This window comes from Lepisma saccharinum, chromosome 17 (genome assembly GCF_977018435.1).
Source record: "Lepisma saccharinum chromosome 17, izLepSacc3.1, whole genome shotgun sequence".
Lineage (NCBI taxonomy): Eukaryota > Metazoa > Arthropoda > Insecta > Zygentoma > Lepismatidae > Lepisma > Lepisma saccharinum.
The window spans coordinates 30,632,637-30,658,892 of NC_139245.1; the positions used below are offsets into that span (position 1 = coordinate 30,632,637).

Genomic DNA, 26,256 nt, shown 5'->3' on the forward strand with positions numbered 1-26,256 from the left:
ATTATACTAAACAGTTTTATTACAAAAGAGTGACAACACTTGCACATTCACCTTTAAAAAAAATATGTGCATGACATGATTGTAATGATTTCAACACAAATGTCCAACCTCAATAATAGGTTTTGTCACAGGGAATACAAAATGCATTATCACGAAATCACTTTCACTGTGGTAATATCATATGACAACATGATTCTTCTGAAATGTTCTCATACCTTGCATTTCAAGTGTTTATTCACACACTCACATGTATATTCACACTCGCATTAATTAGTATGGTCGTGGTGGACCTGAAAAAAAGGAAATTTTATTAGATAGTTTAAAAGCAAGTTTCATAGTACATTGCACAGGGTATAAATTGAAAAACAATTATTACCATGGTTAGATTTGCAGTAAGGACACATAGTGTAACCAAATCTCTCTTTTCATTGAACGAACAGTCCTAGTTTCTCTATACATATATAAATAATTTTTTACTTATGTCTTATGTCATTAATATATGCATGAGTAATAGGTAAGGTAAAATTCCACATGCATATAGCACCGTGCCATGAAGGCACATTTAGGGCATGTAAAGTTAGGGCCTCCTACATTCTCGATCTCTACCATTTTTGAGATGTGATCAGCACCATGCTCCAGCCACATTTACTCCCCAGGATTGCCCCCAGGTACCCATTGATTTGAGGCTTGGTGAGCCCCAGAGCCACTTTAGGTGGGGCAAGGCTGGAAAAATTCCGAACTTAGATCACCCACCCCAGGAATCGAACCGGGTCTACTGTATGGCAGTCAGATGCCCTACCCACTATATGTATGATTAATGAATTTTGAATTAGAAAAATACATTTAAACTAAATTTCATGATGCAACAACCCTTTGAGGGGGCATGGTCTGCCAAATGGTTCTCAAATAGGTATGACACATGGTCAGCACATTGAGTCCCATCACCACTATTTTCTGGCAGAAGATGTCTGGTCTTTCTCAACAAATCCAGAATAATTATCAAGTTCCCTTCTACTGTCCCAATCTCAACATTATTTTAGTCAAACATATTATTTCCCACAAGCCTACAGAGCTTATACCCATTATTCACAGGGTTCCAATATTTCCAGTGAAATTTTATTATGAAACACCAGCGTAGTTAGTTTTTGATGATCTCATAACCAATGTACACTTCTCTAAAAGTTATCTGACCGCCCTGAAACATTTCTAATTTGGCAACATAGCTCTTGAGCACCAGCAGAGAGTAGCCAACTGTACTACAGGCCCCTCTACTAAGCGACAAACACTGTGGTGAATGATTTATATTCTTGTTTATAACATGGTCAGAAACTATATTCACTAACATATCAATAAAGAACAAAACTGAAAACGTAAGAGTGACGAACAAGTTCAGAGAATACTTGAGATTCGGCATGTTAAAATTGGAATCCGAGAAACTGTTGTGAGGTTGGAAACACTGCACTCGCTAGTTGTTCACCTGGAGGAAATCGCTGTCGCATTTCAACACAAGGAACATAATTACAAATAGTTTATGCAAAATAAATATAACACCACCTTGCAAAGTACTCTGCAATGAGCGAAAAGTAAAAATTCTCACAATATCCAATGAAAATGTGTTTGTCACATAAGAAAGTGGTTGCTTGCACACTCATCAATGCGTTTCAAGATGTTTGCTTCAAGTAATATTGTAGAGCATTTGGTAAAGTATTTGCGTCGGAGCTATCATTTTTCCGAGGAGTGAAGTAAAAAGTAAAGTGCTCCCTTGTGCTTTGCACCAGACCATGAAGGCGTATATGGGGTGTGGGGTTAGGGCCCCACACTTCCTTCATCTCGGCCGAGCTGGGGATGATGTGGCTCCTGGCTGCCTTTACCCCCAGAGTTTCCTCCAGGTACCCAATTTATACGATGCTGAATGGGCGCTGGAGCCTCTTCAACAGGTTGAAAAAGTTCCGGTTCTCCCCCACCGGGGGTTGAACCCAGGTCTCTTGCATGGTACATGGAATGAAGGGTCACTGGTTCAAATCCAATGCTCACCAATCTTTTCTTTTCGTAAGTATGGCATTGAGATACATTGAGTACGAAGTTTAGGAATTAAGTTGAATAGTTTTGTTTTAGAATGTTCACAATAATTAATTCGGTTTAGAATTAAATTCCAAGAATGTTTCCATTTGCTCAACGTATTTGCTTTTTTTCTGGCATTAAGGCATGCAATTCAGAGAGTATATTTATTTCAAACAACTAACTTTTCACTCAATTTAATCATGCTACATGTGAAAATTCTGCAATTATTTTGAAACTAATTTGCATAGCGTATCTTCATTATTATTAGCATTCACTCTAAGCAAAATGTAAAAGGTAAAGTGCTCCCCTGTGCTTGCACCATGCCATGAAGGCATATAGGGGGTGTGGGGGTAACGCCCCATACTTTCTTGATCCGGTCGTGAGTGGGGGTGATGTGATCAGCATCACGCCCCTGACCGCCTTTAACCCCCCATGGTTTCCCCCCCGGTACCCATGTTATTTGACGCTGGATGGGTGCCGGGGCCACTTCCAACATTAGAAAAGTTCCCGGATTTGAACCTGCCAGGGATTGAACCCGGGACCTTTAGCATAGTAGTCAGACGCGTTACCGACTGAGCCACCAAAGCAATTCTATTTATTGTGTTCTTCATAAAGCAATAGGAACTTTCATCAATTTGGATCGAAAAATACCTAAATTGTTGTGTTGTCATAATTCAACAAAGTATTTGTTCAAGCAAGGAATGTGATGACTAGGGGTCGGAAGTTAATGAAAAATCATCACATCTTCTGAGCCTTCAAAACAATGCTAAACCTGATATCAGTCAGTTTCCCTTCAGCTAGAACCAGAAAACATTACTTTTACTTTATATTTTTCAGTCTCTTTTGGCTTTGAGGTCAATTATCAATAGAGGCACATATTTTTGGCAAATAAAAAGGCAAAATTTCGGTACAAAAACTGGGTCAATTTCGGGTTCAAAAGCGGAAAATAAAATAAAATATCGGTGTTATAGCGGTGAAAAAATGGATGAAAAGTGGTATATAAAAAGACATATTCGTTTTAAAATTGTGAAAATAATCCTAAATTTGATTTACTACACTTATTCCACAGAATTAACATTTCACTTCTAATAGCACATTTATGTAGTTACCTGAGTATTAAGTTTATTTCTGTGTAAAGGAGTCCAGTTTTGCTTCTCCTAAGTTAACAGCAGAATTAATCAATTTTCCGGGAATTGCATAACTCTCAGGATAATTCAGACCTCGGAAGGTGTCGCGTCGGTGAATAAACCCTGAATTTCGTGTTTAAGAGTTAATTTCGCTTTTTGCAGTTCGTTTCGCATTATTTCGCGACAAAATATGGTCACAAAATGCACCACACACCTTTCAAAAACATGAAAAATTAACACTACAATGTGTTTTTTCAAATTTAGTTTTTTCATCAAAAACGAAATATGCATGTCCCTAATTATCAGTATTTCTTAACATTTTTATCCATTCTTTTAATTGCTGAGGCTTATTTTTCCTCCTCCCTTTTTGTTTCATGAATTTTAAATGCATTTGCTAGCACAACTTACCTATCTAAATTTCCTGACGTGGTCTTTTTAGCAAGTTCAATGGAAAAGCACATGTATTATTCTTAAGTGAAATGTTTGACAATGTATTACATAATTAATTGTGGTGAATTTATTTTTCCTAGAGCAAACTTAAAATACTTTGTGTGAAGTCTACTTTCATGAGGTTCCCTTGATGGCATCCATTATCCTGATTTTAAAGTAAAATTAGTAACAATATAAAAACATACAATCTTATGTACGAGAAGCACAGCTGTATTTTTAGATGCTGGCGAGCTATGCTTTCTATCTGGTCTCTGCACCTGTCACGTGGTACCCGATTGTCTGCTGCAATTTAGATAGCTGGTTGAGATTTAAGGTTTTCAACTCTGGGAAGAAATCAACGTTCTTTCTATGAGTGAAAATATTTCATCCAATGCCTTTAGCCTTCTGTAAAAAGTTTCAAAGAATCGATCTTACGGCCCTTTTACAGTAATACAGGTCCAACACATTATCACTACACCACAGATGCCACTGTAACTCAACATACAGTTTGAAGAATTACAGTCACTGCTTAGGTCTTCTAGTATTAACAAAATTTCATATTTGTATTCACTGTTATGCGAAACGTGAGGGGGAATTACTCATGTATGTGCAAGTAGTGCTTTCATTGATTCAGAAGTTTGAAGTACCGAGAAATGTTGGAGAAAGAAAAAGGTCAATCACTAGCGCTACCAATCGCATAAGTGGGAAAAGTGAAATTATACATATTTTAATTGAGTGGGAGGAGAAAGACACCTTAATATCCCAACTGGGTATTTACAATTGTATTTTGCGCCATTTTAGAAATTCAGATACGAGATATTGTTAAAGACTTGTGCCACAGGGGTCATAAGATCGATTCCAAACAACAGCAGAAACTTTTTTTTTCAGAAGGCAAAAGGTGTTTGATAAAATATTTGTTCAGATTCATTGGAAGAACAACGTTGATTCCTTCCCAAAGTTGTGAAAACCTTAAATTCCAGACAGCTATCTTGTTTGCAGCAGACAACCAGATACCACACGACAGGTGCAGAAACCAGACACGAAGAAACATACGAGTTTAGGCATCACAGACTGCTGATATCAGGTTTAGCATTGTTTTGTAGGCTCAGAAAAGATGATTTCTCATCAACTTCCAAGCCCTAGTCATCAGATTCCTCGTTTGATCAAATACCTTTTGTTGGATTACGACAACACAACAATTTGGGTATTTTTCAATTAAACTTGATGAAAGTTCCAATTAATTTTCTAAAGAAAATAATAAAAAGAATTGCTTAAAGTGAATGCTGATAATAATGAAAAATATGTTACGCAAATTAATTTCAAAATAATTGCAGAATTTTCACATCTAGCATGCCAATATAGTGGAAAGTTAGTGCTTTCAAATAAATCTCATCTCTGAATTGCGAAAAATGCCTTAAATTGCCTTAATGTAAAAAATAAGTGTAAAACACAAATACAATGAGCACGTGGAAACATTCCTGGAATTCTATGCTGCATTAATTATTGTAAACATTCTGAAACAAAATTATTCAAACTAATTCCTAAACTCCATACTCAATGTATCTCAATGGAATACTAACAAAAAAAAAAAAAAATAAACTGAAAAAGATTGTAGATCTTCAGACCAACCTGCGACCCTTCATTCCTAGGAAACAAGAGAGCTCTGACACCAACACTTTACCAAATGCTCTACAATATTACTTGAAGCAAACTTCTTTAAACTCATTGGTGAGTGTGCAAGCAACCACTTTTCTATGCGACAAAACACAATTTCCCTGCATATTGTGAGAATTTTTAATTTTAGCTCATTGCAGAGTACTTTGCAAATTTGTTGTTGTTATGTTTAGTCCCTTTGTGTTCAAACGTGACAGTGATTTCCTCCAGGTGAACAACTAGCGAGTGCAGTGTTTCCAACCTCACAACAGTTTCTCTGATTCCAATTTTAACATGCCGAATCTAAAGTATTCTCTGAAAATTTTTCGGCACACTTAAGGTGAATATAGTTTCTGACCATGTTATTAACAAGAATGTAAATCTTTCACCACAGCGTTTGTCGCATAGTAAAGGGGCCTGTAGTACAGTTGGCTACTCTCTGCTGGTGCTCAAGAGCTATGTTGCCAAATTTAAGATTTCTGGACTTGGAAAAATTTCAGGGTGGTCAGATAACATTTGGGGAAGCGTACAACTCAGCCACTGATTTGAAGGTAAATTCAGATATCATCTACACTATTTGTTAAATATAATGTATAGAACTGGGCAAATTTTGGGATTGAAAATGGTATATGGTAAATGTAACACTAAATTTGATTTAAAAACTACACTTATTACACAAAATAAAATACTTCCCTTCTAATAGAACATTTATGTAGTTATCAGTGTATTAAGTTTATTCCTGTGTATTTGCTTTCCAAATATCTACAGCAGAATTAATCAATTTTCTATAATTTGCATAACTCTTACAATAATTCTGACTTTAGAAAGTGTCTTGTCGGTAAATAATCTAACTTTAGTGTTTAAAAGTTTACATTGCATTTTGCAGTTCATCTCACATCCTGTAGTGACAAAATGGCAGCAAATGCACTTCTCACATTTTAGAAACATGAAAAATAAACATTACAGCATGCTATATCAAATTTTGTGTTTCCATCAAAAACAAAATATCCATGCCTGTATAAATTCATACAGACTAGAGTCCACTACTATTACTTGCAAGCAGTTCCCACGATGTTTGGTCTGAAATTTTGGGGTATCCACTGGGGATAGAACCCAGGACTGCTTGTTACAAATTTTGTCTCTGTTTCCAGATCGGTTTCCTCTTTTCAATTGCATTAAAGTCACACCCAAAGCTTACCTCCTCTCATCATTCCTGGTGGCGGGGGGCCTCTCATACCTGCAGGAGGTGCCATAGGTGCTGCTCGACCCATTCCCATTCCTGGCATACCTGGGTGAAAATGGAAATGAGAAATGTATAAGTGGCAAATTATTGCAAGGAATAAATATTTTCATAATATGTAAGCATGGAGGCTTTTATAACAACATTCAAAAACTGAAGATTACAGTAACTATTGTATTGAAGGATCAATTTCCCAGAATTCAAGTCAAATTTAACCGTTATTTTCAGAGTGCTATTACAAATTATAAAGATAAAATTTGTGCCATATATCACTACAACCTTTGATAGATTGATATTCAATTTAACCTGAGTTAACAGGTTTCCCCACAAAAACTAAGTTCTACACGAAGAAAGAAAAATAAAAACATACAGAAATGCTAAAGCATATTTGAATACATTTCAGATCTACTTTCAATTTCAGAACCACCTGCCACCATTTTTTCAGGAGTTGTCACCACTTTTTCAGGGATGACAAGGACCTCAAACATTGCAAAAGTTTAAACACTTAAAAAAGAGAAAGCTGGATCACTCTGCCAGTTCTAAGCATCATGGCATCTAGCCAATACTTGTATTAATAATGAATTAAATGAAATATTGTATGGCTTAATTGTAACCCTATTAAGATAATAAATAAATAATAATAATCAGGCACACCCTTGTTTATCTCTCGTAATTTCTTTTTTAATTCTAGGCCATCCTTCAAGAAGGAAGTGGAAACTGTTCCAAAATATGGGAAATACAATCAGAAATTTAATCTTATACGTATATTGTTCATTTTTTCCACAAACATTTAATCATTCTCTAACTTTAAAAAAAACAAAAAAACTATCAAAACAAAGTTCAAGAATAGAATGACTTTGAAGACATAACCCAGCCTAACTCCCTTACATTTTTTTAGGGACTGTTACAGGAATTTTGGATCACCCTATATATACTATTCATTAATTATCTCCATCTAAATGTAACATAAGTAGACCTGTGGATATCTGACTGTCATGCAATGCATATATTAGAGATATCCTCATATACGTATGTGTTGCTTAATAACCTGGTCATGTATCATAGGGTAAAATTTCCTAGTTTTGTGAAAGGAAGGACCCAAGAATTTCTAGAGAAAGCATAAAGATAAAAGTAGAGCTGGGCTGATATCACCATTTGCTGATACCGATACCATGACCGATTCCTATAGATACCGATACTTGTATAATTCCAGTATAAAATAACAAAGGCTGGTTTACGAGTCATACTAACTCGTCACATCACTAAGTATGTATCTAGAAATATAATTTGAGGAGCCAGTCAGTCAAGTGCCTCAGAAATTTAATAAAAGTGTTTCTATTTAATATGTTAATATAATTATAGGTCTATTCATAATGATACGTAAAATAATTAATTAGTACTTAAGTTCTCCGATGCATATGGAGTATTCTTGTATGTAACCACAGACTAAGAAACTGAGGAAAGACAACGTTAATACCTATTTTGTTCTGTTTCTTGACTAAAATATATTGTTATTACAAAAATTGTAAAAATATGCTATAAAATCAGAGATAAAACAGCAAATATGATATTGTAAGTAGTGGTGTATATAAATCTTTAGAGGGGATTCCCCAATGGTGTAGTGGTAATGCCGTCACCTTGTAATCAATAGATCCCAGGTTCAATACTCAAGGACAGCACATGGTGGTTCGGGTCCCACTTTAAAATGTAAGCCCAGTCCCGATTAGCCTATCTGTGCATAAAGTGGACTTGAAACAAAAACTCAATCTTCCTTAGTACTGTCATTCAAAACCGTATGTTCCCAATCTAATCTAGATGGAAATAAATATCTCTCATTGGCCGATACCGGCAGTCACACAAAAGACTGACACAGAAGGGAAGAGGACAAGAAGAAATTACTGAATCCACTTCTCACTTGAACATAGATAAAACAAAGATAATTTCACAGTGAACTTCATCCCTCTTTTCCAAGAACTCCGCAACTGCCTGACCCGGCATTAGCATGGCGGTGGTTGAAAAACATCCACCTATCTTACCACCACTAGCTTCAAGCAAGAATTGGCAATGAATGACATTTCCCACAACGTTAACTAAGTAGTTACATTGGCCGTATCTACTCCGACTCAACTCTCCCAACTGAGTTGAGTGCTACGTAGCGTAACTTCACAAGAGTCGCGGTGGATGATGAGTTGAGAAGTAGCATATTTGTTTGCTGCACTGGGCTCAAACAAGTAACTTCCCAGCATTGCCAACCTTTGTACACGATAAGACCGTTCGTACATTACATGGCATATTATTGTCTCCAGGTTCGTACGCTAAGTTTAGGAATTTCTTAGGAAAATATCTCCCCCCCCCCCCTTACATACACATTACACATATGCACGCACGGATCCGTTTTCGAGGTTTGTTGTACATGATAAATAGCATTAAATTAATGGCTTAATCGCGAATGAAACATGTCATATAGTCAAAAAAGTTTACAAACTGCATCTACAACTTACAGTTTCATATTTTTGCCACGATGGTTGCTTTTATTGTTTTTGTTTTTTTTAAATATCGAAGTAAGAAGCTCCAAAACAAATGTCACTTTACAAATTCTACATTTTACGCTTGCCAAATTGCTAGCATCTGAACACAACAATTCTGGAATATCTTCCCAGGATTTCCCATATTTCTGCTGCGTCCCTGCATTATTTGTTCTTACCTTTCTGGAAGATGATGGGCGAGAATCACTGTCTTCTGAATCTGAACCCATTTGTAATAGCACAAAATACACACGAGAAAGCAAGATTCTCAGGACAGGACACAATAACAGTCTTCTCTTTATGAGGAACAAATGTTACAGAATGCCCGAAACACAATCTTTTCGGCTCGTACAGTTGAGCGGAAAAAAAAAGTTTCTTTGGGGAGAGAAGGGGGAAGTCCTTTGTTCTATGTTGATTGGATTCTTGACGTTCATGTTTACACTCTGTGCTGCAAGGCCTTTGAATGTTTTGGAAGTCCAGGCAATGCCTCGTTCTTGACAAGATTGATTATTATTGAAATTAAAATGCTGTTGTAAGTCCACTTTATGCACAGATAGGCTAATAGGGACTGGACCTACAGTTTAAAGTGGGTATCAAACCCGGGACCCCTTGATTAGAAGGCGACGATACCACTGCGCCATCGGAGAGGCTCTTTCCTGACAAGAGTTAAGGTTACCATACGTTAACGTTTTGACCGGGACAGTCCTAGTTTTAGAGTCGTGTCCCAGTCGTCCCTTCAATATTATTTAAAAGCACTATTTGTCCCATTTTTTAAAAGTCTAGGAGTTAGCTTGAAAACCAAGTATAAATTTGAAACATTTCCTGTACTGTTACATTTCGTGTGGATGTTCCATTATTCGTAGAGCAGTGCATAAGCATGGCCAAGAAACGAACATGCAGTTTCAATATGAATTTGCAACAATAATGTAAATTAATGCATCTTGAAACAAACTCCAGACATATCTTGTTTTGTGTCAGATTTTTCGGGGAGTTTTATGAATGGCAAGTAAAGTATACAGCTGTTCTCATTCACTGCTCCACCCTGCCATTTTGAAAGAACAGAGTTGAAGAAAAGTAGCGTAGGGAAAGGCAAAAGTTGAGCTGCAAGTGCATCCACTGTTGTAGAGTCCCAACAGTTGCGGAACTGTTGTGCCGAGTAGATACAGCCATTAATTCATGGTCACGTTTGGGTTCAACTTTCACTTACCTATGCCTTTGATCTTGCCATCTGCTTCCCAGGAGGGTGGGGGTTTATATCCAGTTTTTCTAAGAAAATCTTTGGGCCTTTGCCTGCTTTTCTAGCCTCTAAAAATCTTTGTATTGATAAAAGAAAATAAACCGATACCCACCAATGCCACGGTATCTGCATCGGCTCAGCCTTAGATAAAAGGCAGGGCATCAAAGATGCTGAAACATGCTGCCATCAAAGGCTTGGTCTTGATTAAACACAAAAAATAAGTACTTTCGGTGGAGATTAGTTCTGTTACACTCTCCTCATCTTTAAAAGAGCAGGATATAGTAATTAGTAGTAACTGGTGTGGGCTGCAAAACTGTAATAAAGTTAGATGTTAGCAATTAGACCTACCCATCATTCCCGGTGGTGGACCCATCATGCCTGGAGGAGGACCCCCTACTGGTGGCATCCTCTGTGGCTGCTGCGGCCTCATCTGTGGAGGGGCAGAAACTGATCCCGCTCTTCCAGCTGGTGTCATCACTTGTTGAGAAGGACCTCCCACTCCTCGTACAGGGCCCTGGAGACCTGAAATCAAATTCAATAAATCTTTAGTTAACATCTGAAAAAATGCTGAACAGATGCAAAAACTAGAAAATTAATACAGTGGACTGACTCTAGTTCGAATTTGGATAATTCTGTAATTCAAACAGAAGTTCATTCCCTTTAAATCTCTATAACGATGTGATGATACTTTTGCTAATTCAAACTTTTTCATGTCACATGGAATTTGATTTTTTTAAAAAAAAGTCCGCTGCAGTAATCAAATACGGTCAGCATAAAGAAATACACTTTCAACATTATTTAGAACCTAAAAAATACACATGGAATTATACCTAGCAATAGAGAAGTGGGATGCCTGTTACGAATGCAGTTGTTCGTGACATCATGTGAGTGAGCGTTGTGACAGCTAAGCTTATGGCTGCTGGTCTCCAAGAGAAGACTTTTTGCATGCTGGAATTAGTGAAAACAAGCTCTTGCTTCTTGTGGGGTTACATTCAACAGTTTTTGTTCCTCGACAATGCCTCACAACAGCTGTTGCGAGTTTTGATATGGATATGCTCCAGTTTGTTTCAAATGAATGGGGTTATCACATCGATATCTACAGTGTGACAAAGGGCTCATCATACAAACTTAATGACACACTAAAAGAGCATGAAAGTGTATATTTCTTTTATAGTAAACCTGTTTAACATTAAAAATATATAGGGTGTGGCAATGATTTGAGAGATTTTAAATACTCCCCACTTAAGACAAAATAATACATAATACATGGGAACACCTACATAATTAAGACAAAATTAAATATATATTTTCATTGAAGAAGTACCAAAAGGAAATACAATCCTTACATTTTGATTTATTTGAAAATAACATTACTATGATGACCTCCATTTTGTTCCACACACTGTCTTTTGAGTAGGTTACATATCACATTGCACACTAAGGCAACAGGAATATAAGCCACCTCTTCCCAGATCTGATCTTTTAAGTTCATTGAAGGTAAAAGGGGGTGGGGGTGGTGGTTGGAAGACAATGAGACAGTTTGGGGGATATCTTCTCCCTCACTTTGAACACTGTTTTTCAGAGTAACCAGAAATAACTAAGCAGTTGATAGTTTTAAACAAGGCCTTATATAAAACTATATGTACATATATTTCCCACGTGGTAAAGAAATATTAATTTGTGTATTTTATTTCAGGGTGCATTCTTAAGTGCCTATAAATCTGCATCCTATTGATGACACACGAATGTCATGCTAAACATAGTTTTAGTGTTAGTGTTAGTTTTATCTTGTCAACTTTACATTTTTAAAATAACAAATTCATAAAAATAATTATTAAATGGCAAAAATTTGCAACAAGAACATTTAATAGGTAAAATTATGCCTACAATGATGGATGCCAATAGAGTACCAGGTTATGAAACATCCCTATTCAGTTAAGATTCACACATTGTCAAAAATTAATTTAAAAAAAGAAAAAGAAAGGAGTTTGTATTAACCAATTGTTCAAATATGGCAGGTTCTCTTCATTCCTAATTTTTATAAATTTTAACATTACTGCAACAATACATAATGAAGACTAACCATAAAACAATCAATACCTGGGAAAAACCCACTAACATTAGCAAAAATTGAACCATAGGTGGCCAATCACAAATGCAAAAATATTAAATACCGTTACATTCTACAAATTAATATTTACTCTGGTACTAACATGCAAACTAATAATTCTATATTTACCACATAATGAAAAAAAGAACATTACCTGCAGGAGCTCCTGTAGAACCTGCAGGGACCCCTCGTCCAGCTGCACGACCCACGCCAGGCCCAGGTGCGGCTCCAGGAATGGGAACGCGTGGAAGACCTTCTTCTGGGGGTGGAGGTCCTTCAACTGTCAGTGACACTATGTTCTCACCTCGCAGGAGAACGAACCCTAGCACTCTCTTCTCTTCCCTCTCAGGTTGCTTTGTATTTTTTGGTTTTATTTTCCGGAACTCTTCACAATCACCCAGGATTAAATTCATGTGCTTGTCGAATGCTGCAATAACAAGATATTTACAGTTGGGACAAATATTGTAGAAAAAAGGCGGCAGAATCTATTGCAGCAGGGGTAGACATACGTAACTAGAAATAATCTGGCACCATTCATTTTTTCTCAGGGTGTCTACCAATCAAGAAATCAACAGGTAGGTCAAGAAAAGTCAAGAAATTATGCTTGTGCTCAAGAATTTTGATATTTTTTACAGTATGGTGAATTTACATTGTTGTATACCAGGATGTCTACTGACCTAGAAAACCTGGAATTAGTCTGGAATCTACTTTTGTACCTCGATAACCTGGAAAAAGCCTAGAATTTAACCAGAAACCTGGATTTTCCTCAAAGTTACCAGTTTCACTACATATGTCCATTTCACTTAGAGGCTTATGTTTTGTGAGTACATGGATGGTGACCACCGGGATACCTGAGAAAAGTCTGTCACTGCCTCCACTTGAATTTTGGGGGGAATGATGCGATTCAAGGGATTTCTTCGTTAATTTTGAGAAAGTCAGTGAAAGCTTGGTCCTGGCCCTTCGCCTCTTTCTTGCTGTAGTGTCTTTTCTCTGAAATCCATATTATTTAATTTTCACATACTGACTTCTCTTTTCTCTCTCTTGTTTTCATCTCAAAGAATTAGGTTTTGTTCTGCAATTTGTTATTTGCCTTACACAATGTGTGAACATGTATGAGAACATATGTTTTCATTTATAGCTGCTGGTAATATTTTTAAATGTCAAGAAAAGGAAGAAAGTTATACTAAAAAATGTTGTACTCAAAGAACTCCAATCTGAACACATTGTTTTTGTTACTTACAGAATTATTGTACAAGCGCAAGTACATTTTCTATGAGTATATTTTATGAATAAATTTGTATGAGTATGAGTAAATTTTGTAAAAATAAAGTGACTGGCCATGCCCCATCCAAGAAGAATATGCAGTAACATGGGATATGAATTACAGGGCAGTTAAAGGTGAGAACTCAGCTTGCTTTTTAGTTACTGCAAATTTTCTCAACTGGGCTTCTGGTAGGGGTAATTAACAAAAACAACTTTTCTTTGTTTAAAAAATATAGACCTGGAAAATAATATAAATAGACCCGGACAAAACTGAAAAAAACCTGGAATTTAAAAACAGACATTTAGTAGAGACCCTGTATACCTGTACTGAGATTTAATAAAATTGAATATTTGGAAATCTAAAACTGTACTGAGTTGTGGTTACGATTTGTTCATTTTGTTTCTTAAGAAATACATTCTTGTGTGCATGAAGTTTTGTAAAAATATTAAATAATGTGACCATTCCACATCCAGGATGGAGTCTGAAGCATTAATTTTTCTATGCATCAATAACGAAAGCACGTCCAAATCTTGTGCAGGTTCAGATTTATCTTAACCTGCCTTGTGGTATAGATTTTTCATTGAATAAAAATATCTGTTATCTTAATTTCCAATTACCTAAGTAGGGGGCACTTAAATAAACGATGGTAAAAGGGGGGAGGCGAAGAAAAAGGTCAAGAATGTTGGATTTGTTATTTTGGTAGACACCCTGCAGGCATTTTTTTATAAATAAAGCTATATATTTTGTAAAGTGACCTTCAAACATTTAATTCATTAATATAAAATTGTGCCATATTGGCCTTCCCAAAGGCAGCTTTACCATTAACAGCATGAATAACTATGCTATATCGGAGATTTTAAAATTCAGCTAGCAACAGTGAAAAATTTTATAAAGCATGTTTATTATTTTGTTTTAATGAATACATTTTAGAGAAAACACAAACATTTACAAACACATACTGTAATTGTTACATGTGTGACATTTTTTTTTATCATTGATTAACTCCTCTAAATGAGATTACGAAAAATGTAAAACAGATGTCTGTTGATTTATAGCAAGTACTACTATGGCAAAAATTATTATTATGATAAATTATCAGATATTATTGATTCAGTACTTCTGACAGTTCTTCATTTGTAAAGCTGTTAAGTTGAAAAACAGATATGCAATTGCTTGCAATTTTTTTATTTTTGTCTGTTCTCTGTAGGTATTTATGGAATTGGCAAAAGACGGATCAATTTTTGTGCATTCTATGCATTACAGGCAATTTATGGCATATTCATAAAGTTTGTTTTTTTTTCAAAATTATGAAGTGTACTGGCAACATTGGTCATGTCAGTTTGTAGGCAGGTTATTTTTTTGTATGATAAATTTCAAATCTTTTCTTTCATCTGGACATTGCATAACAAAGCCAGATGTCTGGCACAACTGGAACTGCACTCTGACACGACCAATGTTGCCAGTACACTTCATAATTTTGAAAAAAAATACCTTTTATGAATATGTCATAATTAACTGCATAAATCGTCTGTAATGCATAGAATGGATAAAAATTTATCGTTCTTTTGCCAATTCCATAAATACCCACAGAGAACATCGACAAACGTCAAAAATTTTTGCAAGCAACTCCCTGTCTCATTTTTTCTTACTTTGTACAAAACTTTTTTAAACCTTAGAAACTTTTTCTCCATACTGAATGTTCTTGCAGAGAATCATTTTCTTCTTTGATGTTTTAAAAATATCCATACTGACAAAGTCAACACTCAATGCAAGGTTCATGTCTATCGTCGCTTTTTGTACAAACGTTATGTTCAGTCAATGTCTCGGTTGCGTGAGTTTGTGTACGTACAGTGGCATAGTGGTAAGACTTGTAATCAAACAGTAACAAGTTTGATCCTCAGTGGAGAAATGTGGCGTAAATATTTGGATTCCATTTTAAAACTGTAGGACCAGTCCTGATTAACCCATCCTATTATAAAATGAGCTTAAAACAAACTTTCACATGTTTGTGAGCTGATGTCATAAAAATTAGGCAAACATTAATATTAAACTATTAGATGTTTCAGGACGATTAAAAACTTTACTATTCATAATATGTATGCAAAACTAAATGTGCATATACAGTCCGGCTGCCTTAGCCAAAACCATGGACAGAACTGTGCATGCCAATTAGACTTGTTCAGTGTCAAAATAGGGGGTGACTGCAGAAATTACAGATTGAAAACGATGAGCTTTTGTTTGAAGCCGTGCCCGTCGATTTGGAAACTGGCTAAGGTTCGCCCTCTGCCGAAAACAAACAAAGTTCTCAGCCTCGGCGACCACCGGCCGATAAGTATTCTTCCGGCTCTGTCCAAAGCTTTCGGGAACACGTTGTCAGTAACCAAACGCGTAATTTCTTATCACGAAACAATCTAATGAATCCCCTCCAATCGGGATTCCGGTGCAACCATAGCACCTGCACAGCGCTCATCAACGTGACGGACGACATAATACACGCCATGGACATTAAAGAAGTAACTATTCTTGTACTTCTGGACTTTAGTAAAGCTTTTCAGACTATTGACCACGACATCCTGCTATCCAAGCTATCCTTCCTGTACAACTTCTCTGACCCAACCGTAGCTTGGTTCCGTTCGTATATTAATGAACGCCAACAATGTGTCTTCAACTCTGGTGAGAAATCGTTGTGGCGATCAATCAGCGCCGGTGTCCCCCAGGGAACCGTCCTTGGTCCACTCCTCTTCTCTCTGTACATTAACCATATTCCTGACGCACTCGAACACTGTAAATATCACATCTATGCAGATGATGTTCAGCTGTATTTGTCATTTCCTCCAAAGAATATTGAAAATTCAATTCGCGATATAAATTATGATCTGAACAAAATCAGTATCAGTACTTGGTCAGCTAATCATGGGCTACTAATTAATCCTTCGAAAACCCAAACTATTATTATAGGTTCACAAAAAATGCTTTCAGCATTTGAAATTTCTTCCCTCCTGCCCATAATGGTCTTAGGGAAAGCTATTAAATTAAGTAAAACAGCCAAAAATCTGGGCGTAATGTTTAACTCTTTGCGGCTCAGGAGTTGGATAAATTTCCCGACCCTTCCGGCGCGGAGAAGGTTCGAATTTTTTTTTTTTACATTAACACTTTTAATATCTTTTATTTTGACATAAGAATACATATTTTCATAATATTTCTTAAATTCTATTGTAATTGTAATTTTAATTTGAAAAAAACTGGTGGTTATCAGCACTAACCACCACGCAAATGTAACATGTTTTTTTATGCAACATATGTGAATGAAAATTGTGAAATACAAAGGTTTTCTTTACCTAAATTCAACTTCAATTTCGATGAAAGGTTTGGAAACAGTCTTTATCCTTCCGCAAACAAAGGGGCACATTACAAACACTGCACATCCATATTGTGCGGACTGGATTGCTCTTCGTGCTACACTTAGCACATCTTCTTGATGTGGACCTCTTAGGTTGATGGCTTGCACTCTGGTTCCTAATACTCGGCATGACACTAGGTTTGTGGCGCTTTATTTCTACACTTCTGTTTGGGGGAGTGTGTGGAGTTGTTATTCTTTTGGAGAGCAAACCTATATATACATCCCTCCTAAATTCCTTGTTAGTGAACTTCTCACCTTCAATTTGATTGTGAATAATAAAAGCATTTGTTAGAGCTGCATCAAGAAAGTGAAAAATAATCTCAAGTACCATTTCTTACTTTTGCGGTCAATCTGGTAATCATTCTTCAGTCGATCAAAATTATCGACAAAATTCATATTTTCATTGTACTCCTTCACAATCTTTGGGCAGGGCACATCTGAAATAGTACCATCTTTTGCCTTCCTACTGATGGTTATTGTATCATTGGGATTGTGGAAATTAGACAAAAAGTTCACTGCTCGTTTATCCTTCCATCTTATCATTGTTATGTCATCATCGGACTGTTGCCAATCATATTCTCCTCTCTTTAGTTCCTTCTCCGCTTTGAGACTAGGTAGGAACTTCCGTGCAGGATTCACTGTCCCACATGCAAAAATAATTTTGGCTTTTAGAGTTAGCAGCAGCTCATAGCTATTGAAGTAGTTGTCTACAAATAGAACATGGTTTTTATCAATAAAATCATGACAGAGACTGAGAACAACTCGGGAAGCCAACCCTTTCTCACCTTGATCGCTTGTTTTCCCAGTATACATTTCGAACCTGTGGTTATATCCAGACGAGTCACAGAGCATCCATATCTTGAAACCTCTTTTGATTGGCTTATCCCTCATGAATTGTTTCATACTAGATCTTCCTTTGAATTTTACCATCGATTCATCGACGACAAGTTTCTGATAAGCTTTGTAGTTTTGCGCGAAAGAGTGTGCCAGATTGTTCAGAAATGGTCGGAGTTTATATAATCTATCAAATTGTGGATCACGACGCTCTGGTTGAACAGCATTGTTGTTGAAATGTATGTGACCCAACAGCCAACCAAACCTTTTTACACTCATTAGTTTTGAAATATAATAGTCATGCCAGTCTGGTTTTGATGACCAATAATCTCTGTAACTTGACATTCGTTTGAGACCCATAAAAATGTTCATTCCTATAAATACTCGAATTTCATCCATGTCTGTCGGTTGGAAGGGCTTACCTTGTTGTGTAGCATATAAGTTCGTGTGAAACACAATATGATTGAGCAGCTCATCATTGAAAAAGAGTGAAAAAATTGCAAGAGGGCTCTTATCTTGCAGTTCCTTCACAGCATCAGTCGGTCCCACCCTACTTGAGAAATGTGGCACTGGAGTTGTTTGATGAGATGTCTGATCCCAGATTGGTGACCTTGTTACATGAACCAATGGCACAATTGGAGTACTCACTGTGACCTCATTGGAACCATCCTGTTGTCTGACGCTCATTGATGCACTAACACAACCTGTGGCACTTTGTGTTGATGTCGAAGGTCCTTCGTTAGTAGGAATATTGCACCCAAGAAATTCATCTTCAGAGGACGTTTCTGCAATGCACATTCCTTCTGCACTTATTTCTGGGTGAAAAGTGGGATCTGCATCTGAATCATCACTACTGAAGTCCAAATCGGAGCCTGAGGGTATGTCCTCAGCATTAAAAAAGTCTCGAATATCCTGATCAGTCAGCCTCTCCATGATTCTAGGAAATATGTAAACTTTACACAGAGTTCCGAAAGCAACCAAATTTGCGCGGTGGTCAGCAACACTAACCACCTACATATGAAGAGTTCCTTTGTGAACGACCGCACAAACACCTCCACTTCTTGGCACAGACGTAGCCACGGTAATGGGGAAAAATAAAAGCACAGTGGATTCGGCAGAAAACGAAAAAGAACTACCATTACAACAATTAGTCATTAACAATCACTGTTTACAACAACATTCAACAAAAGCGGCACCATAAAGGAGACTGGAGTAAACATAAGAAAAAACAATCCCCAAAATCTCATTTCAGACAAAAGGCGATACACCTCAAAGCGAAACATTCGAGTTAAAATACCACACAAAACGAAAATTTGCATTTCAAGTGGTGGTCAGTGACACTAACCACCGAGCCGAAAAGGACAATCTTGAGGTGGTTACCATTGGTAACCACTGCGCCGCAAAGAGTTAATCAGCATCTCTCATGGTGAGATCACGTAAATTTAACTAGTAAAAGAGCCTTCGCTGCATTACACGCTCTTGTTCGGCTTAAACATTTTCTACCCGTTAGCATTAAAATCAAACTGGTGCAAGCACTTGTTTTTCCACACTTCGATTACTGCGATTCTGTCTATTCCGAATTACCAGATGATCTCGCTCAACGTCTTCAACGAGTACAAAACACCTGCGTCCGCTTTATTTTCAATCTGAAATATAGGGACCATTTATCCGTTTTCTTTACAAAGCTAAATTGGCTCAAATTAATTGATCGGCGAAAGGTACACAATCTCACCCTTCTCTATAGGGCAATCAGTTCAAAGGAACCGGCTTATCTCTCGAGGAGATTCTCAATGCTTTCCGAATCACACAGCCTTGACACCAGATCGCGAGGGAGAACTCAAATTTTTATTCAAAATCTTTCACCGTTTCTACTTCTCGTCTTTGGAACTCACTGCCCCTCGAAATCCGAAACTCATCTTCAGTATATGTCTTTAAGACGCAATTAAAACATTTTTTATTGGGCACAAATAGTTAGCACATTATAATTTAGTGATAAATTGCATACAGTTAAGCGTTGAACAACACTGAAAATCCTTATTCACCTTAATATTTCAAATCCCTGACTACTGTCATGAATATCTGATTGTGTGTGGTGTGTATGTGTGTGTTTTGTTGTATGTTAGTGTGTATAGGTTAGGATTTTATTCCCGTATGTATTTTTTTTCTTATCATTTTTTTCTGTAATTTTTTCTTTGTAATTTTATATTTCTCTTTTTATATTTTAAAATTTACCTTTCTATGTAATGGTTTAAATGTTGTTGTAAACATGGTTAAGTGGTAGAAAAGGCTACAAAGCCTTAACTTCGCCATGATAAACAAGACACAATAAAGATAAAGATAGTCCTGGGGCTAGACAAATGGCGGAGATGCACATAAGAGCTTGTTAAGTTTTAATTTTTGCGAAGAAATTATTTTTACTCACTTGTAAAGTCTAATATGTAGAGTTATATACTTCTTAGTAAACTTCAAAATTACAATCTTGTGCGGTGCAATGACTCACAATCTTCAAAATAGTTGTTACAAGTAGAACTACAAAAGTATGATCGCCACCATGACAGTATCTCCCTCTGTACAAAATTTTTGGCTTAAAGTTGAACGTACCTGGAGGTCTGTGGCAGCAATAACAATTTGGGAAGGTAAGGGTACCGTGAAAATAGTTTGCTGTGGCAACATCGATGAAGTAAGTAGAGATGTTTCAAATTATGGAAGGGTTCGAAATGAAAATTAAAGCAAGTAAATCTATATGAACGAAATATCACAGTGTAATTTGGCTGGCGCTTGTACCTGCTGCCCGCCTCACATTTGTAATAGACCTTCCCAGCTTCCCTGGCCGGACTGTATTCCATTAAATAATTAAGATCAGTATGCTACAACAAGGGAGATTAGAGTCAATGGTTACTTAATATTGCAAATACTGTTTGAAAATGGCAGGATTTTTGATTGAATGTTACAGGCCATGTACAAAATGAATTACGTCCTTGATGGCATAAAGTAATGTTTCTCTCTGTAATCAAGGGGTTCCAGGTTCAATTCACAATGAGCATAAAGTGGACTTTGGGCTGGCTGCAAGACTTTATTAGATCCAGTGATTGCCAAGTATTTGAAACTCAATTTTATATTGGCTCGGGTACCCTTTTCTACACCCTCAATTTTTCGCACATTTCAAATATTCTCGTTACAAAAATTAGTTCTTCATAATAAACTATGTTTCTAAATAGCGCGGAAAGTAATTTTTTTGATCTACGTGCTACGAAACTTACGTTTTTTATGAAATTAAAATTCCTTGCGTAACGTCAAAAAGGTTTTTCACAACTTTATGATGGCGAATGATGCATTCATGTCACAGGCGCAAGTCTGAAGATTTCGGATGATCGATTTATGTCACAGGCGCACGTCTGATTTTTTTCTTTTTCTTCTTGTGATTGACTTGTGCAATAGGAACATTTGCGATTGCGATATGTTCTCTGTGCGATATATTGGTAGATTGGACATTTCAGACATTCGATTTCATTTATGCGACTTCAGAAATTGGAAATAATATTTTTTTCTCAACTGCATGCCGTAAAGGGGAGGGTTGTTTTTTCTAAATGACTTGTGGGATGGGATAATTTGCGACTTCTAGTTTTTATGATGGGCAGGGAGTGGAGGTTGGTATTCTGTGAAAAAGGGCAACAAGGACTTTCAACGTAGGTGTTACTTCATTTTTGGACTTACAAATTGAAATTCGACCCACAATTCAATACCTGGCCTTGGTAAAAAGAGGTAAGTTACCTTCTTTGGTTTAATTTTAGCCTTCATTACAGGGAGATGGTCTGCTGCCCCACGAACCATTGGCGCTAGCCCCACGAACCATTGGCGCTAGCCCCACGAACCATTGGCGCTAACCCCACGAACCATTGGCGCTAACCCCACGAACCATTGACGCTAGCCCCACGAACCATTGACGCTAGCCCCACGAACCATTGGCGCTAGCCCCACGAACCATTGACGCTAGCCCCACGAACCATTGACGCTAGCCCCACGAACCATTGACGCTAGCCCCACGAACCATTGGCGCTAGCCCCACGAACCATTGGCGCTAGCCCCACGAACCATTGGCGCTAGCCCCACGAACCATTGGCGCTAGCCCCACGAACCATTGGGGCTAGCCCCACGAACCATTGGCGCTAGCCCCACGAACCATTGGCGCTAGCCCCACGAACCATTGGCGCTAGCCCCACGAACCATTGACGCTAGCCCCACAAACCATTGGCGCTAGCCCCACAAACCATTGGCGCTAGCCCCACGAACCATTGGCGCTAGCCCCACCAACCATTGGCGCTAGCCCCACGAACCATTGGCGCTAGCCCCACGAACCATTGACGCTAGCCCCATGAACCATTGACGCTAGCCCCACGAACCATTGACGCTAGCCCCACGAACCATTGGCACGTGGATAGGTTAGTTCAGTTAGGTTGAGATCGATAGTTAAAATTTGGTGTCGTGTTAGTATCACGATCTAGAAATTGGAAATAATTGCGAACCATTTCAAACGACAAAATTTCAACTTTAAACGGCTGTACAGTCGTAAATACTTCTTTCCACGCTCCAATTTTTTTTTATTCACAAATAGGATCAAATAATGTTCATAATGAAAATAAAAAAAATTCAAAATTCGAGGGTGTAGAATAGGGTACCCGACCCTTTATATTTGTCAACATGCCTAGACGTATAACATATGGCATAATTTATTTATTAACATTTAATTTCAAGTGTGCATATTAATGTATAAAGTTAAAAAAAATCAGAAAGGGGTAAATTTTTTTAGCATGGCATCAATTTAAAAAATGAATTTACCATGCTTTGGTCTTACAACAGTTGATAACCACTACACAAGGCTTGCTCTGTTGGCAGGTTTAGCAACTATTGCATCAATATATAATACACTTGAGAGAATATAAATATTTAATGCTAGATACTAGAATTTTGATTTTATATAAAGTTCAAGAAAAGACTTTATCACTGAGGGTACATTTGATAAGTGTGTGAAAAGATGTAGCAATATTTTCTTCCTTTCTTTTTACTTTATATGCACGTTCCTATGCCAAATTCAAACGTTGAAAATTAAAATTATACCTGCTGCAAAATTAGTTTGGTATTGACGCTTGAGAAGCACGTGGAGAAAGCGGGTCTACTTTACTGCGCAGGGTGGGTTGCTGGCATGCGAGCCAATCAAAATCGTCCCAGTGCTTCACCCAAGCTCTGGTTACCTAGCAACAGAAACGTTTATTACGGTGTTGCCACTTATCGGGCGATTGTTCTTGCGATCAGTTTTCATGTTGTTGGGAGAGGACATGTTGTTTCTTTGTTGCGTTGCGTTGCTGTGATATTTTAACCGGTCCGTTTGTTTAGTGTTTACTGAATTTAGAGTATTCTTTGTTGTATATAGCGTGTTGTTTTAGTGTGTTACTTTCTTGTACATAATTTTCTGAGTTCTGCTTGAATGTGTCTTGTGCTTGTGTGAAGAATGTCAAGCACAGGAGACAATACTCGAGGAATTCCTCTCAAAGGCCAAACGCGGGAAAACGTTTGTTCTGTGCACAAATATTTTGAGCAAGAGAGAAACAATGGGGGTTCAGTCATTTCTGTAAATAAAGTTCTGGACTGCTGCTGCTGTCGGCATGTCTAACAACAACCATAGGGAAAGAAAAATATAATATGGTAGAAATAAATCAATGCGAGGCTTCAAAACTGGAAACCCCAGGAAAGTAGAGGAATATCAGTAAACGCGTAACAAATTTAGATACCTTTCAGCAAAAGACTATTCGTCGCCATATTTACTCTTATTATAGGAGGAAAGTTCATCCCACTGTTGGGAAACTGCGCGTTTCGTTGAAAGATTCGGGACTTTTTCAAGGTGGGAAAACATCATAAAATCTCTGGGATTCTCATACAAAAACAAATAATGGACGCAAAATAAAGTAAAGTATGGAGGCATATGGGGATGTGGAGGTAGGGCTCCACACATTCTCGACCTCGACCATATTATGGAGGTGATGCGGTGATGTGGTTCACCAACCGCCTTTACCCCAGGTTTGCCCCAGGTACTCATTTGGGCTGAGTCGACTCCGGAGCCGCTAGGGATATTTGATTGATTGATTGATTTGTTGTTTTAAGTCCACTTTATGCACGGGAAGGCTAATCGGGACTGGTAAAACAGTTTAAAGTGGGATCCGAACCACTATGCCATGTGCCTCCACCGGGTATCGAACCCCTTGATTACAAGGCGACGACGTTACCACTACCCCATTCGGGAGGCCTGCTAAGGATATTTGAAAGAGTTCCCCAAACCACCACGGGTCTCCCGCGTAAAAGTCGGATGCCTCACCAACTGGACTTTGTGTAATTCAGTTGCGGTATAATTGAAAGATAGTCAGACTTTAACGGTGACTTCGGAAAGAAATGGTTATTGCAAGTGTATATATTCAGTATTTTCAGAATGGATTGAAAAGGTAACCTGTAAACAACGCTCGTTTCGTTAATTCGTTCATGTTGTAAGGGAGATGGAAATGAAGAGAAAACAATAACACATTCATCATTGTTGTCATCATTGTTATTCAGTTTTCCTCGAAAAACAATAACACATTTCATCATTGTTGTTCTTTTTCATAACACGTTTTCCTCGACACAGCGTCAGAAGGCAGCACTGCGTACCGTACCGCATGATATGGCAACACCGTGACACGTGTTCCTTCAGCTCTCAATACCAAACTAATTTTGCGGCAGGTATATGTTATTAGATTCTATTAACAAAATACATACATTCTGAGAGTGTTTTGTCGATTTATGCAGTGTTGCAACCTCGTTCACCGGAAAATATCTACTTTTGTGCCCGGATTTGAAATTATGCTAATACGTCGCAAACCATTGACGTTAGCCTCACAAACCATTGACGTTAGCCCCAAAAACCATTGACGTTAGCCCCAATAACCATTCATGTTAGTCCCAAAAACCATTTTCCGTAAGGTTAGGTTAGGTTAAGCAAGTAGTTAAAAAAAAATAATTAAAAATACTCGACACGTCATGTTCTAGTGAATAGTGAAAACAAGGCGAGGCTGAAACACTGGCTACGGGGTTGCATCATCATGCAGAAAGCAAATGGCAGGAGCAGAAACAGCATGTCTGACAGAGATTTTCGCAGAAAACAACACGCATTCACATTAAAATGGATCAAATCTACATTCAGGAACTTCCAAAACGCTAAAGAAAATGATTTCCGTAAGTACTTTCTCCTGTAAATTTGAAGGAATCCGTTTCCCTCATACGATAATGTTACTGACAATGCTACACGAACTTATTACTGTAAGTAGTTTCTTCTGTAAAAATTAAGAAATCTGTCCGGGGACTATCAGATTAGTACCGAAACTCCTGCTTGCATCAACTGAATTAAAGGAGATTTTGACTAATGGAGTTCAGATTTAATAATATGAAACTTTCCACTTACCTTTGAAAGTTCCGATGAATGTTCTCGAATCCTGCAGGACTACACGCACACGATAATTCACATGCTGTAGCATTTTATTATTCTTGCCTATGGTCTGTAAGAAATAAAATTGCTTTAAAAAGAAAAAAAGTGTACAGTTCTAAAGAGGACAAAAAAAGTTATCTCTACCACATGATCAAGACATGCAGGAAAGCGAAGACATTAAAAGAATATAGTTTGTCTGTACTTAGAAACTACACACTTACGATGTAACTTTGCAGTGTACAAATACACGAAAAAACAATAAATCTTGAGGTGGTTTAGAATAAACACGATCATACAAGATGAGTAACAGTGACATGATCGCTACCCTACTCCACTGTTCCTTCTTTTGGCCTTCAATATTGAAGCTTATCTATGTAATGTACTTTCCCTTGCACTTTCTACTACCAAAGCATTCGACGTACATGCAACGTTTAAAATTAAATAGACAGTTTGCATTAGAAATTCATTCCTTTGACAAGAGAAAATATGAACATTGTCAAGCATTTAAAAAGAGCTGGTTTCTCTTCCCATATTATTACCATTTACAAATATTCCTAAAGCAACATTAGAGAGATTATGCCGGTCCCTTAACCCGGTAGTGTCATGCAAGACCCAAAAAAGGACAAAAAATATGATCGTGTTGTACATTACAACTGATAACAGTCATTGCATAACAACAAATACATTTTACGTACCATTTTGAAGAATTCTGTGTAAACTTTTTACGACACGATGCAGATGAATACTGATTTTCTGTGCTGATTTTCTTCTTCAGATACAAGATTCACGTAAAATCTAGAAACCAAACAAACACGACCAATGTTACCAAGTCAAACCTTTAAGACCAAAAAATCACCATTTACTGATAT

General features: G+C 37.3%; 1 protein-coding gene across 2 annotated transcripts; it reads right to left on the reverse strand.

Moving 5' to 3' along the window:
• On the reverse strand, positions 1-26,198 carry SmB (small ribonucleoprotein particle protein SmB). 2 transcript variants are annotated; one of them, XM_083139254.1, is made up of 6 exons: positions 26,083-26,198; positions 25,364-25,457; positions 12,537-12,809; positions 10,621-10,794; positions 6,469-6,558; positions 1-290 (listed from the first exon to the last, which is right to left on the reverse strand). In XM_083139254.1, exons 1-6 carry the CDS (start codon positions 26,083-26,085, stop codon positions 271-273), a joined length of 654 nt encoding a protein of 217 aa, XP_082995380.1. In that variant the 5' UTR covers positions 26,086-26,198; the 3' UTR covers positions 1-270. The 2 variants fall into 2 exon arrangements, with proteins under 2 accessions (XP_082995380.1, XP_082995382.1); XM_083139256.1 differs by lacking the exon at positions 26,083-26,198 and adding an exon at positions 25,927-26,000.
• Between the last annotated feature and the right edge of the window lie 58 nt (positions 26,199-26,256).